Here is an 18,084-nt window from a genome sequence, read left to right on the forward strand (position 1 = left end):
TCGTGTTCTGTCGAGTACTGCACTCTGATTGTAGGCAAGAATCACATCCCAGTAATCTGCTAATTTAATATTTGAGTGAGTGGGTGAGTGAGTGGGTGAGTCAGTTAATGAATGAATGAGTGAGTGAGTAATTCAATGACTTCGTGCTCTTGAACACTGCTTGTGAGTATAAACTGGTGGCCAATCACAGCGCAAGGGGGCGTGGCTTGTCGGAATATGGGTGGGAAAAATATTTTCTAGCGCCGCCTGAATTCTCGTTTTAATTCCTTTATCTCGCGATGATGCAGTATGGCGTACCAGGAAGGGGAGTCGCTGGAATCATGGCTCAGTAAGTGAATACAAAACACTCATGTTTATTTATTTGCACTGAGAATGAAGACTTTATGAATTATATGTCATATTAATGCAGAATGACTGAGGGCAGCGGGCAGACAGCAGCGCTGCTGGGCGAACACAGCGCGTTATTTGTGGGCGCTGAGGGCTGAAAGCCTGATGACTGAACGTTAATCAGTTTCAGTATCTCTAAGCACTGAAGGGCAGTGGAGAATCAGGGTGGTTCTGTCTTTGTTTTTCCTCTGATTTATTCAGTTTCTGTGTTTCGCTTTGTGGTTGTCATTGGTTTGTTTATGTCTGTGAGGCTTTTCAGTGTGTTATTGGTGCTGATGCTGCTCTGTTTCTCAGTCTGAATGCTCTGAAAGGGTGTGGGAGGGTTTGACTGATGCATATCGAATCTGCCGCTGCTGATCCGAGCTGGCAGTCTGCGGGTTTTTGCTTGATTGTGTATAATGAGTTGAATGAACGGGTGAATAGAGGAATTAATGAGTGAGTAAATGTGAATGTAAGTAAGTAGGTGGGTGGGAGAGTGAGTGAATACATTAATGAGAGTGAGTAGGTGTATTAATGAGTGAATGAGTGAAGAATTGAGTTAATAAATCATTGAGTAAGTGGATTAATTTATCACAATATTTATGTGTGAATTCATCAGTAAATGAGAGAGTGAGTGAATGAGTGAATACATTTTTCAGTGAGGAAAGCTGAGTGCAAGAATAAGCAAGTGAATGGTGAAAATGAATGAGTGAGCGGGTGAGCAGGTGGGTTAGTGAATATGTATGTGTGACTGGGTGATAGTGGGCAAGTGAATGGATGAAGATGGATGAGTGAGCGGCTGGGTTAGTGAATGAGTGAGTGAGCGGGTGAGTGGATGGGTTAATGAACATGCGAGTGAGTGGGAGAGTTAGTGAATGAGTGATTACATTAATCAATGTATGAGTGACTGAGCAAGTGAATGGATGAAAATGAATGAGTGAGTGGATGGTTTAGTGAATGAGTGAATGAGCAGGTGAGTGGATGGGTTAATGAAACAATGAGTGGGTGCGTTAGTGAATGAGTGAATAATCAATGTATGACTGACTGAATGACATTGAGCAAGTAAATGGATGAAAAGAAATGAATGGGTGGGTTAGTGAATGAGTGAACGAGCAGGTTAGTGAATATGTGAGTGGATGGGTTAAAGAAATGAATGAGTGAGTGGGTGAGTTAGTGAATGAGTGAATACATTAATCAGTGTATGAATGACTAAGTGACTGAGCAAGTGAATGGATGGAAATGAATGAGTGATTGGGTGGGTTAGTGAATGGGTAGGTGGGTTAATGAGTGAGTGGGAGAGTTAGTGAATGAGTAAATACATGAATTAGTGTACGAGTGACTGATTGAGCGAGTGAGTGGGTGAGTTGGTGAAAGAGTGAGTGTGTAGGAGAATGGGTAGGAGTGAATGTGTTAGTGAATGAGGGGGTGGGTTGGTGAGGGTTAGTGAGTTCATACGTAAATGAAATATATCAGCAGGTATTTGAGAGTATTAGTAAGTGAGTGAGTGAGAGGATCAGTGAAAGACTGAGTGAATAAGTGAATGGTTGTGTTCATGGACGAGTGAATCAGTCCATATATGGGTGGGTGCGTGAATAAGTGAATGAATGAATAAATGCGCAGGTCCTAAGCTGCAGGTGTTTAATCAAAAGCATAGATATTTAGGTTTGTTCCAGGACTTCACAGTTTGAACAGAATATTATATGTTTATCATTTTATTGGTTACTCTTGAAGTTGCTATATGCCGTCTGTTACATTAAACAGACAATTATGAAAACTTTATGTGACATAGCAAATCTAGGTTGGCCTTGATTATTTTGACCAGAAATTTGTAATTGGTTAGAGGTTCATTTACATATTGTAGCCTCCTGTAAATCAGCATTACACAGGCCATATTGAGTTGACAGTTAACGAGTAATTGCATTGCACAGCCCTAATTTGGTTGTAACACGACTGTCCTCCTCAGACAAAGCCACCCATCCCACCAACAGGCAGGAAGACTGGGAATATATTATTGGGTTCTGTGACCAGATTAATAAGGAACTAGAAGGGTGAGTATCTATAATCTGTAGTACAGCACAACTTGTTTATATATCTGTTTAATGTTTTAGTTTTTTCATTTGAAAGTACCATTATTGTTTGTATAGTCCACATATTACAGTATAACTCTTTGTCTCCATTTATGTTATGTAGTTTTTTCACATAAAGATGATGTTTGTTTGTGTAAAGTCCACAGATAGCTGTTCGACTGCTTGTTCACAAAATCCATTCGCCTCAGGAATGGGAGGCACTTCAAGCTTTAACAGTGAGTGATGTCATAGCATTCATTTTTCAAGCGCCCACCTGCTCTGTTAGCAGACAACATCAGAGATATTCCTTATTTCTTGCAGGTGCTAGAAGCATGCATGAAAAACTGTGGGAGAAGGTTTCATAACGAAGTAGCCAAATATAGGTTTTTAAATGAGCTGATCAAAGTTGTTTCACCCAAGGTAAGTCCATCTTCAAAAGCATTAGACTTCATGTAGTGCATTGTTTTAGCTAAAGGGTTTAACTTGCTCATCTCTCTCCCTCTCTCCCTCTCTCTCTCTCTCTCTCTCTCTCTCTCTCTCTCTCTCTCTCTCTCTTTCTCTCTCTCTCTGGTTATTTCAGTACATGGGTGACACTGTGTCACAGAGCGTGAAGACTAAGATTATTGAAATGCTGTACAGCTGGACTGTAGCCTTCCCCAACGAGGCCAAAATAAGCGATGCGTACCAAACACTGAGGAGACAAGGTAACTAGAGCACACAGTTTGTTCAATAGTCCCCAGCAGCAGCTTTCACAGACGCCACACTCTCAGGCTACAGTGTGATCTTACGCGTGCACTGTCCAGATAGCAATATGGGAAGTCTGTTTCGTTTTACTGAAACGGTTCTTTCTAAATGCTCCTTTCAGCCGAATCCGCAGAAGCAGATTGATTCCTTATGAACACATGAATACACCAGGTGATAGTTGATAAGTAATTCATTTTATTTTAATCAGCTTACTAAAATTATTAAAGCTACACTATGTAACATTTGGGGATTTGAAGACCTCTCTGGTGGAAATGTGTAACATTTTATAACATCAGTTGTGCTTCGGACACCGAAAGCAGATGTGGTTTGTGCCATAAACATCATGCTGGGCCTTATTTTTGAGCCTTTGTATGCGTGACGTTAATATGTAATATGTAATATGTTAATATGTAATGTATCTCATGGTCTTGTGGCAGTGTACGCACACTATATTTAGTGTGCCTTTCCTTTTCCTGACTCAGTAATGCTACTTCTTTCAGTTTTAATGAAAAAACGTATGTAGTGCAGCTAATACACAGAACATGATGTGACATCATATTATCACTACCATCTCTATTAGCCTGATTCAAGTCATAATAAAATACTCTTCTATTTATAAACACTAATGTGGTGTTGATTAAAAGTGTAGCATCTGTACTTTTAAAGAGCAGAATTTCTTCACTTGTTTTGAAGAGCTATGAGTGAGAAATAAGTAACATAATGTCACAGAATGCATTTGTTATCGCTGGTGAAAATTGTGGCTAAGGGTCAAGCATGACCCTTTTCATCAATTGGAGGTCTAATTCTATAACTATAGCATTGTTTGTCCATGTAACATTTCTGTTTGAAAAATTGCTAGGGCTACTCAAACTCCAGCCTTGAAGTTGTTAGTCCACCAGAAGCCAGTCTTGGCAGTGAAACGTGTTTTTGCACAGCCAGTACACCGTTATTTATGCTGGTTGCAGCAGTGAATTACAGGCTTTATGCAGGTTTATAATAGGGCTTTACACATGTGTCACAATTGTGATTCTTAATTCTCTTTGCAGGACTCATCTCATCAGACCCGGAGCTGACAGCAGACAAAACTCTGATCCCGTCCCCACCCACACGCCCCAAAAACCCCGTCTTTGACAATGAGGACATGGGCAAGGTGAGTTTTTGGGTTTATGTGAGCTCAGTGCAGAATATAGTTAGAAATTGTCAGAAAATATTATAGTAATAATAAAAAATAGTAAGAATAATACAGTGAGTAAAAGGCTATGAAGGCTATTACCGCAGTAGGAAAACCTAAATAAGGTATAAATCTCAATAAGTCGACTCCACAGTGAGCCTTTAGGAAATGATTCAGTGTGCCCTGAAATTTTAAATGATGTGATTTATTATTATTTCAACCTCAGATTTCTTGGTCTTTGCTCATTTTCTGTGAAGAACACATTAAATAACACATTTTTGCTTCACACTGTTCACCCCCTACATATTTATATTACACATGTGGTGTTGGGGTGAACCCGTGCTGAATAAAGTGTGGACCTACTGTGTCCCTTCACTCTGTTCTCCTCCTACATGGCCTGCTGTTAGTGTGTGTGTGTGTGTGTATGTGTGTGTATGTGTTTGTATGTGTGTGTGTGAGGGTGGACAACATGGACAGGCTGCTGACTGGCTATAGCTGCTAAAGGAGAACCCTAGGCTGGCCACTTGTGATATTTTAAATGGTGGGGAGCAGAAGTGAGAGAGAGTCCTCTGTCAGTGTAGCAAGAAGTACAGGCTGTATACAGCTCTAACAAAGGCCTTGTGGCAAGGTGTGAAGTCATGCCTCAGACTGTCTAGATGATCCAACAGTGAATGTGGATTTAAGGGGCTGTGATGTGAGGACAAATGGCAGATTTCCAAACTGGTTGGTGGGGCTATTAGAATTATAATATAGCAGGCTTCCTGGGACCTAATTTCCTAAGTCTAAATATATCTAAAATCTAATATATCTAATTTAAATGTATGAAAATATCTGCATGAGCTCAAAAACATAGAATCTAACAGTAGTAACAGTTGCAGTAGTAATAATTTTAACGATTTTTCAAAATTTCTGCCTAATTAAATGGTTCAGATTACAGGATAACAAGATAACCTAGAGGAACTTATGGAGTCAGAGTTGTTCACAGTGGTGGTGATAGAAACCAGACATCTGAAGAGTTTAATGCTTCTAAAAGCTCACTTGCAGAAAGCTTAAACATATACACTGCCTGATGCCTTTGTCATTCAGATGTTGTTTTATGATAGTTTTGAGATTTGGGCTAAAACATATTTTTAAAATCCAGTCATGGCGGAGAGGTACATGCAGGGTATTATAAGGCAAAATGGTCCTCAAAGAAAACTTATTTTTTTCAGATGTATCACTATTTACCATCATCAACATTACATAGAAAAACTGAGAAGACTTGTAGGTTGACTAGTAATTTTGCCTAGTAAATAAAATGGCTATATTTGCGTTATAGCATCGTTACCCCAGGTTCCTATCACCACCACTGTAAACAAAATTTGAGTCTCTACAGTGAACTATTTCATATCAGGCCACTTTGAGTGACTTTATTTGCATCTCAGTGACTGAACTATGTAGAAATGTGGAATTTCCTTTTAATTTGCTTTGTGTGAGTAGCTGTTGGCGGAGCTTCTGCGGAGCAAGAATCCCGAGGATTTGCAGGAGGCCAACAGACTCATCAAGAACATGGTGAAGGAGGTAAGACCAGAGAAGCATTATTCTGGAGACATTATTTATTATGGGATGTACTATGGGAAAGTTAAATCATTCATATATGTAGTTTGTTGCAGATAATTAGATTAAGTAAAGTGACTAGATGGAGTTATTTCAATAGATTGAGTAAAAAACTGGTCCTCAGGTTCAAATACTGCACAGTTCAGTGTTTTCTATGCCCTAAAACGTATTTCACAATCGTATACAGTGAAGTAGAGAAATTTGACTGGCTGGGGGTGTGCCTTGTTGCTAGCCCAGGCCTGTGATTGGCTATTTTCCTTTTACAGGATGACGCCCGGGTGCAGAAACTGACCAAGCGCATGAACACGCTAGAGGAAGTGAACAACAACGTGAAACTGCTGGGAGAAATGCTGAGTCACTATGACAGAGACAGGTCATCAGATGCTGACCGTGAGCTCATCAAGGTGAGAACATTAGCGTGAGGTTTCAGTCCTGCAGCAAATGGAAGTGACCAGAGGTGGTTGGTTGGAAGTGATATTTTGGCAAAAAAACATATGTACACAAATTTACACCTCCCCTAAATGCAGTCCACCACACTGTAAAGAATGAGATATACGTGTTAAAAAGACAGTTATTAAGCTGCCTTAAAACTTAGTTAAGTTAATTGAACATCGAATAGTAAGTTATCAGAATAAGCTTCATGCCCTGCCACCTTTTTTTTTCAAGTTTTTGAAGTAACTCAATTTTAAGGCAGCCCATCAACTTGTTTGACTTAAAACACCATTTTTTTACACCTTGAGCAATGTAAAACAGTGTGGCTAACAAGCAATGAAAACATAAGACGTCAAAACCTGTTAAGTCATCTCACATAGATGTTATTATGTTGTTTCTGACACTGTATATACTAATACTGATATCCAAAAAATTTATGTTAAGTTACATTACACTAAAAACAGTAGCAGCGCCCATCTTGAAACCTCAGATTTGTCTGTACGTCTGTCAGATGTTTATTGGAGGAGAAGCTGGGGTATGAACTTCCATTACTTGTTAGCTACTTTTGCCTTATAGTTCAAGTACAAAACCAAAGAAGCAATACCCTTTGTTGTTTAATACAGTTCAGTGTAAACCTTAATTCCCCATTCAGGTCTCATCTAATTACACCCTGAGTTAAAGGCAGACCTGACTCTGATCCTGTCCTTTGATAACAGTCTTCATAAAATTGCCTCTGCTTTTAATAACAGTTCAAACTGTTTGTCTTTTCTAATAACATCTTACAGTGCCTCTCTTTCTGAGTGTAGGAGCTGTATGACCGGTGTGATAAGCTGAGACGCACAGCTTTCAAACTGGCCACAGAAGCAGAGGACAATGACACGAGTTTAGGTAATACTGCCGACTGAGCATTTATATTCACCATAATGAATACCAGCAACACATTATAATCTGTAAACACGCTCAAACCACAGCAGCTGAAACCTGCTTTGTTTACGGCCATGATTCCAAACCTTTGAACAGTATTGTAGTTGGCCAATAAAGTGATTCTGATTCTGGGATGGGCTCCAGCACCCCACCGCGACCCAGAAGGATAAGCGGTCTAGATGATGTGTATGTGTGATTGTCATAAGTACGCCATTGTTCAAAAGTTTGGAATCACTTGCTATATTAACAGTTTTTTTTGTTTTATATGCAATAATAACATATGCAGTGTGGATTTAAATATTAAATTACTTAAAGGGCCCATATTGAAATGAAAACCAAATTTTCTTCCCTTTTTTAAAATTAAAAATTTTTTGATGTAGTTTGTGCTGTTACAAAATGTACTGTTAACTCACCAGTCTATACAGTCCATATATGTAAACTAAGCTGCAAATGTCACTGAAAACAACCCATTTACAAATATCCACCTGTTGTGCCTATAGCAGTTTAGATCTGCCCACTGACACTGAAGCTTTAAGCAATGTTACAGCCTAGACAGCTTTTTGAATGTGGCATAATACAGGGCAGCCAATTATAACAGAGCTCATTACATCATTTACGTATATCGGTCTCAAAGGCACAGAAACAAAAACAGCCTGTTTAATTCTGAAGGATAAAGAGAGGTTGGAAAATGATCATAAAATTAATTGCAACGATTTTTCTCATATGAAACTACACAGACTTTATAACTGGGCAACAAAGAGAAAGATACAGTACAAGAAAATGGAAAATATGGGCCCTTTATCTATGAATATACCTATTACCTTGAAGTGAATAGAATGATAATATACTGTAATTATCTATTTATATTCATTTTTGTCATGTTTTCTGCCTTGAGATTTCATCTCCACTTTGGAAATATGATGAATTCTTGATGTTAATTTTATTATAACTTAATTTGTGAATGCTGTACAGCTTTCTCAGTCATTTTACAATCCTCTGCATTCATCATTCTGGAATCTAAAATGTCTTCATTTTTATTTGCAGCTTCTTAGTGTCTTACTAACGAACTGGAAGTTACACATGATTAGCATATTGGAATCATTTTATGCACTGGTCTCACTTGAGTTAACAGTACATTTTGTAACAGCACAAACTACATCAAACATTTTTTAATTTTAAAAAAGTGAAGAAAATTTGGTTTTCGTTTCAATATGGGCCCTTAAAGTAATTTAATATTTAAACTGGTTTTATGTTACTGAAAACAGTGATTCCAAAAAGTGGCTTTTGAACAGTAGTGTAAAAATTAGAAAGTAAACAAATAAATGCAACACACAGCTGCAAAACATACAAGCTGACATTGTTGGTCATTTGTGTTGTAGGTAATATACTGCAGGCCAATGATGACCTGGCAAGAGTCATCAGCTTGTACAAGAAGGTTGTGCAGGGAGAGAGTGATGGGACGGAGAGTGAGGAGCACAAACCTGCACCCGGAGAAGGTGAACACACACACACACACTCACACACACAATGCACATTGTGCTGCTCTTCAGTCAAAATAGTCTGTCGGTGTTTTTTTGGGTCTAAAATCGTGGCTTTGACCTTCAAACCGTCCACAGAGAGTCTGAAAGAACCTTTCCTCTGTTTCTCTCTGTCTCTCTCTCTGACTCCCTCTTGCTCCTTCTTTCTCTTTCTCTTATTTCACTTTCTTTTCTCTCTCTACTTCTCTCTTTCCACTTTATCACTTTTACTTTCTCTTTTTTCTCTCACTGATCTGTCAATCTTTATCTCTTTCCTTGCTGTCATATCTTTCTCACCTGTGTTTCTTTCTCTCTCTCTCACTTTCCGCTCTCACTCTTTTTTTTCTTTCTCGCTGTCCTGCTTGTACTCTTTTTCTCTCACTCTTGTTTTTGCTTTCTCTCTCTTGTTCTCTCTTTCTGCTCTCACTCTTTTGGTCTCTCTTTCTCCGCTCTCCCTCCTTGTCTTTCACTCTCTCTTCTTCTCTCTTTCCCTGTCTTTCTCTTTCTGCTCTCAATCTTTCTCTATCATTCTGTCTTTCTTTCCCGCTGTCTGCTCTTAATCTCTCTTACTTTTGTTCTTCTTTCTGCTCTCACTGTATCACTTTCTCTCTTTCTGCTCTCACTCTTTTGATCTCTTTCTTATTGCTTTTACTGTTTCTCTCACTTTGCTTTTCTCTTTGTGCTCTCACTCTTCCTCTCTCTTTCTCCACTCTCACTCCTATCACTCTCCCTCTTTATCTCTCTCTCCCTATCTTTCTCTCTCTGCTCTCACTCACTGTCTTTCTCTCTTTCTGCTCTCAATCTTCCTTGGTCACTCTCTCTCTCTCTCTCTCTCTCTCTCTCTCCCTCATTTTTTCTCAGGATGTGAAACAACAGGCACATTGATTGATCTGGCTGGCCTGGATGAACCCTCTCCTCCTCAAACAGCTCCGCCCCCTCCAAGCTCCAATACCTCCTCCACCAATCCGCTCGCCTCAAACATTCCTGTGCTCCCGCCTCCTCCACGCCGAGTGGCCGGCAGTCATGGAGGCCATGGTAGTCAAACCAGCAGCCCTAACCACAAAGCCTCCGAGCACTCAGCCGCTCTCTCTCTGCTTGATGATGAGCTTCTGTCCTTAGGTGATATATTTTTTTTCTTTTTGGTACTGATTCTTACACCAGTGTAGATTGTAATTACTGCTTATTGTTCAGTTAAACATGTACATGTAGAAAATTTCTTCTGCATATGTGTTATTTGAGATCTATGTACACACATAAACACTTCTGTGTTTTCAGTCCTGTACTGTTAATAAATATTTGTTATTAATATGTGCTGTTCTTTGTGTTGTCAGGCTTGAATGATCCTCCTCCAGTGCCCAGCAGACCCAAGCTAGATGAAGTATCAAACCAGTGGACATCCTTACAGGTTCTTCATGTTCATCTGCATGAACCTCAGAAACGTCCACAAACCCCACTGAAAGCATCACATCAGTGCTTTGACCCAGTCTCCAGTATTCTAAAAAATATCAAATTAGAGGCAGATTTGAGTGGGATTAAATTAACATAGGGTCCTAATATAGGGTAATTTCCTTTTTTATAGGTGTTATTCAGAGACTTTATTTCCATTTGGATACATACGTTTTTCTCCCTCCTCCCCTGAGAAAATTACACCGCATTACCTACTGTTTTCCACCGAATTCTGAATGTTCTGATAATTTTACTCCTGTCTGGTACACATGTCCATACTTTACCAGGCTAATGTTGCATTTCAGGGGGAAAAATATGTAAAAAAAAAAAAAAAAAAATACAACTCACTAGAAGTTTGCTCTTTCTATGGGTGGTTTCAAGATGTATCTAAAGCAAACTGACTTGCAACATTGGGCCTAAAGAAAAAAATGGGGAAAATTTTGATTCTTCACAGAACTATACCTACAACATACAGGTTTGCTAATATTTGATTGCACTGTTTGATAATCAGACAATCAACAATGAGTGTGAATACTGGGTAAGTGTAAGTGGCCAGTGAGTGCATCTCATCATGGAAAGAAAATCATCTAATAGACATCCATTTACAAACAGCACCTCCTCACACCGTTATTTTTAAATAGACTCAGTATTTCTTCTCACTCTGGCATTTTATCTCACTGATATGTTTTCTTCTGAAATGGCAGTCATCACTCCTTTCTTTGCCAGGCTTCTGATCCTGGGCTGGACCTGTTTGCTGGTGTAGCAGCACCAAGTGCTGCGTTCCCTCCAGCACACACAACAACACACACCGCAAACCCCTCCACAGTCAGCCAGGGGCTGCAGGACCTTTCCATGATGCACTTCGGGGAGGTGAAAGGGTGAGCCAGTCACTGTAGCTTTTTGGATTGTGTTCTGTTGTCTTGTATACTGTATTTCACACTGTCTAAAGCTATAGATTTAGGCATAAAATAGTGAGAACATCCTTGGCTCCACAACTCTGGTCCTGAATGCCCCCTGTCCTGCGCATTAGTGCTAAAACACTTAAATGAGTAGGACAGTGATGGAAAGCTCTTAACAATTAAAGCCCACACACATAAATAATTCTTGTCTTCTTGTAGTCTTCCATCAAAAAGTAATGACTTCTGCTGATTCCACATGCTGGAATTGATAAAATTGATTTTATTGTTGTTGATGAGGACATGCACATGATTTGACTCCTCTGCAGACAGATTTATGTGGTTTATGTGGTTAACCAATCATATGTTTCACCTCCTCCTCTTCCTCCCACCACACCCAGCTGTCATCAAGAGAAATGTTCAGCTAGCTCAGAGACCCTCCATGATACTGTATTTCACTCTTAAAATGTCATGGTAAAGAATCTGTTCTGCTTTCCCATTCACGGGCTTTAAAAACAAGTCTCTAGGATGAACCCATAGAGTCTAACCGCTCGTTTCAGTACCTGTTTTAACAAGCCCTCGTCCACTTGACCTCTTCATTTCCCCTCAGAGGAATCCCTGATGCCATCTTAAGGGCCCTTCCATTACTTTATTAGCTCAAGTGAAGGGTGTAATAATTCTTAGCATTTCAAAACCATGACATTTGATTTGCTGTGCTTTCATTTACAAACTTCACCATATGTTATACATGACTGCAAATACAGCTTCATCACTTTTCTCTCCTAGCCTGCTAGTTAGCATGCTAAAGGCTACACAGCTAACAAAAAGAAAGGCACATTAGCTTAATATAGGGCATGATGTAAGAAAGAATATAAGTTAAGCTGACTGTCTCTGTTTCTTTGTGTTCAGCGTTTCTAGTCAGAGTGGCATTGCTGGTGGTAGTTTTGGTTTCCCTGGCGCTGCTATTGGCTCCATGCCTGCCCCGCTCTCCTCCTCTAACCCGTTCATCAGCTCTCCAGTGCCAGGCTCTCCCGCACTGTCCCGAGCCCAGGCCCAGGCCGGACACTCTGCACCAGGCAGTCCTCTGTTCCGCCCGCCCCTTTCACCCTTGCACTCTCTGCAGGGAAGCCCTGTCCGTGGCCTGGAGCCATCACTATCCAATGTCCATGTCCCACTGGACTCCATCCGGCCCAGTGAGTGTGCACATATACATGCAGTCTGCAGTATTGGTGTAGTGTGTTGTTACATACTTTTAAAGTGATAGTTAGGAAAGGAATGGACAAAGTTCAGACTTCAAGCTGGCTGCATCTACTGCTTTTTTGTCCATTTTAAACATTATAGTATGTCATAGAATGTCAGAAAACTCATAAGCAATGCTATTTGACGTTACTAAATGGGAATTTCTACCTTTTTTTAAATTCTGCATATGTAAAAATATAAACGAGTTTGATGTAAATCTACCATGTCAGAGTTTGTTGACAATGGGGGTCATAGGAACCAGACATCTCAAGCATTTAATGCAACTAAAAGCTATCCATCACTATTTTACTGTTTTCAACATCACATATAAAAACTCAGACGTGTGGTTTCACTCGTCTTTTTGGATAGTAGATAAAATTGCTACATTTCAGTTGTAGACATTGAGACCCCCTAGTTCCTCTTACCACCACTGTAAAAAAAACTGAGTCAGTGAGTTTCTTTACAATGAACCACTGACCATCAAAACACTTTAAATAATTTGAAAGTTTACATCTTAAGGATTGAAGGATGCAGAAATTTTGAAAGATTGGTAGAAATTCCTTTTGAACAACTCAACACAAGTGTGTGATGAATTATGTATGCAGTTTGGTAGAATATAAGCTTCCATTACTTGTTAGCCGTGTTGCTTCAGTGCAAAGCTAAAGCAGAAACCTTCAGACATTGTTTAATTGTGGGATCACAGGCTCCATTACAGAAGTGACATTAGTTTTTATAGACATATATAAAATTGAAATAGACATATTGACATAATGTCCTCAGGTAAAGCGCTACCTGTGACGGCCTATGATAAAGATGGAGTTCGTGTTCTGCTGCACTTTGCCACTGACTGTCCCCCCGGCAGACCTGATGTTTTGGTCATTGTGGTGTCCATGCTCAACACGGCCCCATTACCTGTGCAGAACATAATGCTACAGGCAGCCGTGCCAAAGGTAACACACACACACACACACACACACACACACACACACAAATTTATATATATATATATATGAATAAGCTCCGTAGAAAAGCATTGCCAATAGAGTGGGACACTCTTGGGGTCACCATGCCCATTGCCAAGTGTCAGCTAGAGGGGTATAAAGCCCCCCAACATTGGGCTGTGAAACAGTGGAACTGCATTCTCTGGAGTGATGGAGCTCCATTCAATATCTTTGGGATGAGTTAAAGCGTTCATGACCCAGAACTAATCATCCAACAGCATTACCTGACCTCACTAATGCTGTTGTGACTGAATGCAAACAAATTTTCACAGCAATGTTCCAACATCTGGTGTAAAGCCTTCCCAGAAGAGTAGAGACTGTCACTGCAGCAAAGTAGGACAAACTACCTATTAATACCCTTGATTTCAAAAATATTAGATGAGCAGGTGTGAAAAATGTGTGAACATGTATGGCTCATATGTATGCACACATCAGTGACCACAAAGAAATGGTTTAGCTCTTTCAGGAAATGTGGAGCTTTTGTAAAAAAGCACTTAACAAAGTTAGGACTGTTTTCTTGGTCATGTAGGTTTGGCGCTGTTTTTCTCTGGTTTTGTAGAATGTCCTGAAAATGTATGAAAACAAACGAACACACACAGACACAGAGACTAAAACGAATTTGCAGCGTTGCTCTACAAAACGTAATGAATCTGTGAAACACACTGTATACTTTTTAAGGTTTTACACAAAGACTGCCCATGAATTTTTACTTCTTTATTTTTGCCTCTTTTTCTCTGCCTCTCTTTCAGTCTATGAAGGTGAAGCTTCAGTCTCCAACGGGAACAGAGCTTGCGCCCTTTAACCCCGTCCTGCCCCCTTCCTCCATCACACAAGTCATGCTGCTGGCTAACCCACTGAAGGTGTGCTACAGTCATCTTGTACACACAAACATATGCACACACTAGAGTCCACCCGATATATCAGTTGGCCGATAACACTCCCAGGACTACAACATTTACATTAATGAAGTTTGTGGCTTTCTGCAGTTTATTAGAGTATATGAAATGTGACAATTCTGATCTGGAAATCATATCAGTCAGTAAAGCACTGCTTAACTAAAACTACGGGAGTACAAAATTAAAGTTGTAAATTTTCATCTGAATATTTAGCCCCCATAAAATTAATCGGTAAGGCCTCAACACGCAGATACACATTTGCACATACACTCAGACACAATCTTAAAAAAATACAATCTAAAAGGTTATAGCAATGTACACTCTAGACTTCATTCTCACTACAAACTAATTGCATAGATTCGATCTTCAAAATGTGTTCATCAAAATGATTAAAGCTACACTATGTAAATTTTGTGAAAATGTGGAAGAATATTCTGTAACATTTGTTGTGATTTGGACCACCGCAGAGCAGATGAATCTGATTATTGGGAGCGCATTTGAATAGTATTCTTACGAGGATGTAAGAGATTTATCTACTTTTGTCACCATATCTTGATCAGTATAATGTTAATTTTGCCTTTGAGACCTAAACATCAAGCTGGACTTTCTTGTTGGAGCTTGTGAGTGTGACGTTAATAAGTAAAGACGTATGACATACTCCGAAAAACTCCTGCAAAATCCGACCTGCCTCTGACTTTTAAATGATTATTTTAGACTTTACGGGATGACTCACAGCACCGTGTTTTTTTTTTTTTTAATCCTGACTCAGTGATTCTACATCTTTCAGCTTTAACGAAAAATTACATAATGCAGCTTTAAGTCATTGAAGTCTTAACCTAAAGAGTCAGAATTGTTTACAGTGGTGGTGATCAGGAACCAGAAGCATGAAGCCTCTTTGATGTACCTCACAGGAAGTTAGTACAAGAAACGGTAATTAATATGCTGCCTGTCTGAGACTTTGTTTTATGATAGGATTGAAAGAAAATTTTGGCCTAAAATGTATTTTTAAAAGCCATTCATGATGGCAAGCAGGGTGCAGTTCCCATAGAAAACATTTTTTTCAGATTTAGCTCTACTTAACCAAAATCAACATTACATATAAAAACTTAGAAGATGCATGTAGGTTTAATGATCATTTTAGATCATATATAAAATGGCTTTATTTGCGCAGGAGACCCCTTGTTCCCATCACCAGTAAAATAAATACGAATTAGTTGCTCTAGAGTGATCTGTTTCACATGAAACCACTCTGAATGAATCTCAATGAATGAATTGTACAGAAATTCTGAACGGTGGAATTCCCTGTTAAAGTAAAACTGACTGCACATTTATTATGACATTATTGGAAGGTTCTCATAAATAGGGTACGCATATATGTATTTAGGTATCGAGGTATTGATGGTATTCTTATTGTGATGTTATTGTAAACTCTCCAGCAGTATGACCGGGTTGACCTCTGTGCATGTGTGTTTCAGGAGAAGGTGCGTTTGCGTTATAAGCTGATGTTCCTGCTGGGGGAGAGGCAGTATTGTGAAGTTGGAGAGGTGGACCAGTTCCCTCCAGCTGAAAGATGGGGAAACCTCTAGATCCAAAACAGCATCTGCTACTGCAGAACCAGAACCAAAACCAGAACCATACATACACAAAACACACGCGCTCCGCCAGAGGTGAGACGAGAGACGATGTGTTGCTCCAATCTCTCTACCAGGCCAACCATAAAACGTCTTTATTTATTTGTTCTTTATTATCTTATTAAAGCTGTGAATTATATGACAAGTATTATCGGTGATCAGATTAAGCCCAGTACTTCTACTTCCCATCGCTCTGTGCTAAAATGCTAATGCTAATCCAAAGCCTCACATGGCCCTCACAACTGCAGGGGCTGGCTGGAGTCTCTGCACAAACAACGAGAGGTTTCCTGCTGACTGCAGATATGAACTGACTGCTGTTTAATGCAACTCATCAATCGCAGTGTGCAACAGACTCAGTTACACTGGAAATAACCATGTGCTGCTACTGGTCGGTCTCTCTCTCTCTCTGTCAGAGTTTATAGAGCAAAGCCAGATTTGTGTATTGTGCTTCGATGCGGCTGTGGCTGTTGTTTCTAGGGGCGTAAAGTCACTGACCTCACAACGATTGGATTATAATTGTTAAGGAAATGATTCAGTGCATCATGAAATTTGAAATTTTACATCATTTGATTAAATTCAGCATCATTTTTCAAAAATACTTAATATACAAATGGGACTAAAGCAGTTATTTAGAAAGTATTAAAAAAAGCCTGGGTTCTGTCTCACAAAGCATGTTCAGTTTAGACAGGGTAACAGATTAAGTTTCAGCTTCACAAAATCTAACAAATGCAGCTGTAGTTAACTCATTTTACAATGGCGATGAACAGCTTTTTTCTAAACAAGGTTTAGCTACTCAACAGGGTTATAATTAATTATAATTAATAAGGTTAATGTGCGTGCACAGGAAAGCATAACGTTTATGGCAAATAGCCAATTGCATGAAACATGACGGAGGAATTCCAGGGAGGAAAAGAAATACAACATAAATATGCAGCATGTAAAGCATTTACAGAGGTAAAAAGCAATGCTGTCGCCACTGTCACTGAGTTAGTGCTTATTGGAGTAATAATAATAATTGCTTAATGCGTTAATAATGACTCCTTATTGGAGTAATTATTGGAGTAATGACTCCTTATTTGAGTAAAAATTGCCTAGGGTCCGTCTCATAAAGCAGGATTTCTTGTTTACATCTAACCTACTCCAGTGCAGATTAAGTTTAGGATGGCAGATCATAAACGGCTCTTTCTGCAAATCAGGCTGACCTTCTGACCAATCAGGGACAGCCTTCCAATGGAGTTGGACCCCTTCGGTTCTTCTTGCTTGCCTTTTTTCTTTCTTTATGATGTTTGGGGCAACAATCTTGTGAAGAATATCAATCTTAAGCTGAGGAAGCAAATCGCACTAGAATATGAGGCAATTATTACTCAAGCATAGCACTAACACAATGGCAATGTCCACAGCTTTGCTTTTCGACCATTATAAATGCTTTACTTTCTTAATATTTATGTAGATTTCTTCTTCCCTTTTTTAGAAATAAGCCACATTTCATGCGATTAGCTGTTCCACATAAACATCACACCATCCTGTGCACACAAACAAGTTGTTAACCGCAGTCGTCAAATGATTTAACTGCGGTTTCATTTGTTAAGTTTAGTGAAGCTGAAACTTAGTCAGGAACCTTGTCTAAGTTGAACTGGCTTGAAGCAAGATGGCTTGCTTAGCCAGCTGACTTTAAGCTTAGTTCAATTTAACCCTGGATTTTCTCTCTCACAACAGTGGTTCACTTTTCCCCATGATACGTCACCACGGTCAACTTGCGCTGCATACCTAACCTGTTCAAGGGCATGTTCCATTTGGATTTTGTATAACAAACACCTCTTGGGCCAATCAGAGCTGAGCTTTTGACCAATCAGGTTTTTTTGTGAGGTAGTCTTTAGAGAAGGAAACAAATCATACTACATAGTTGTCAAGAATATAAAGCACATTATACTCCAGTAAAGATCAACACGGTAACAATGGCAACAGTGTTGCCGTCTACTGTTATAAATGCTGTACTTTCTACATATTCATGTTGTATGATATTTCTTTTTCCTTCTTTGAGAAACAAGCCACTCAGCTCCTCATCTTTCACACGACTGGTGGTTTGCCATAAATTCATGCTTTCCTGTGCATGCGTGCAAGTACGAATCACAGCCTAAGTACCTAAACCTAACAGAGAA

General features: G+C 39.4%; 1 protein-coding gene across 1 annotated transcript; it reads left to right on the top strand.

The window, feature by feature from the left end:
- The first annotated feature begins 230 nt into the window (after positions 1–230).
- Positions 231–17,477, top strand: gga3b (golgi associated, gamma adaptin ear containing, ARF binding protein 3b). The gene is made up of 17 exons (XM_036566057.1): positions 231–328; positions 2,330–2,414; positions 2,593–2,668; positions 2,754–2,852; positions 3,013–3,136; positions 4,223–4,326; positions 5,827–5,907; positions 6,210–6,347; positions 7,182–7,263; positions 8,679–8,795; positions 9,678–9,935; positions 10,148–10,221; positions 10,989–11,140; positions 12,068–12,351; positions 13,178–13,347; positions 14,148–14,258; positions 15,770–17,477. The coding sequence occupies exons 1-17, from the start codon at positions 289–291 to the stop codon at positions 15,878–15,880; spliced, it is 2,106 nt and encodes a 701-aa protein (XP_036421950.1). The 5' UTR covers positions 231–288; the 3' UTR covers positions 15,881–17,477.
- The last annotated feature ends 607 nt before the right edge of the window (positions 17,478–18,084 follow it).

This window comes from Colossoma macropomum, unplaced genomic scaffold (assembly GCF_904425465.1).
Source record: "Colossoma macropomum unplaced genomic scaffold, Colossoma_macropomum, whole genome shotgun sequence".
NCBI classification, from domain to species: domain Eukaryota; kingdom Metazoa; phylum Chordata; class Actinopteri; order Characiformes; family Serrasalmidae; genus Colossoma; species Colossoma macropomum.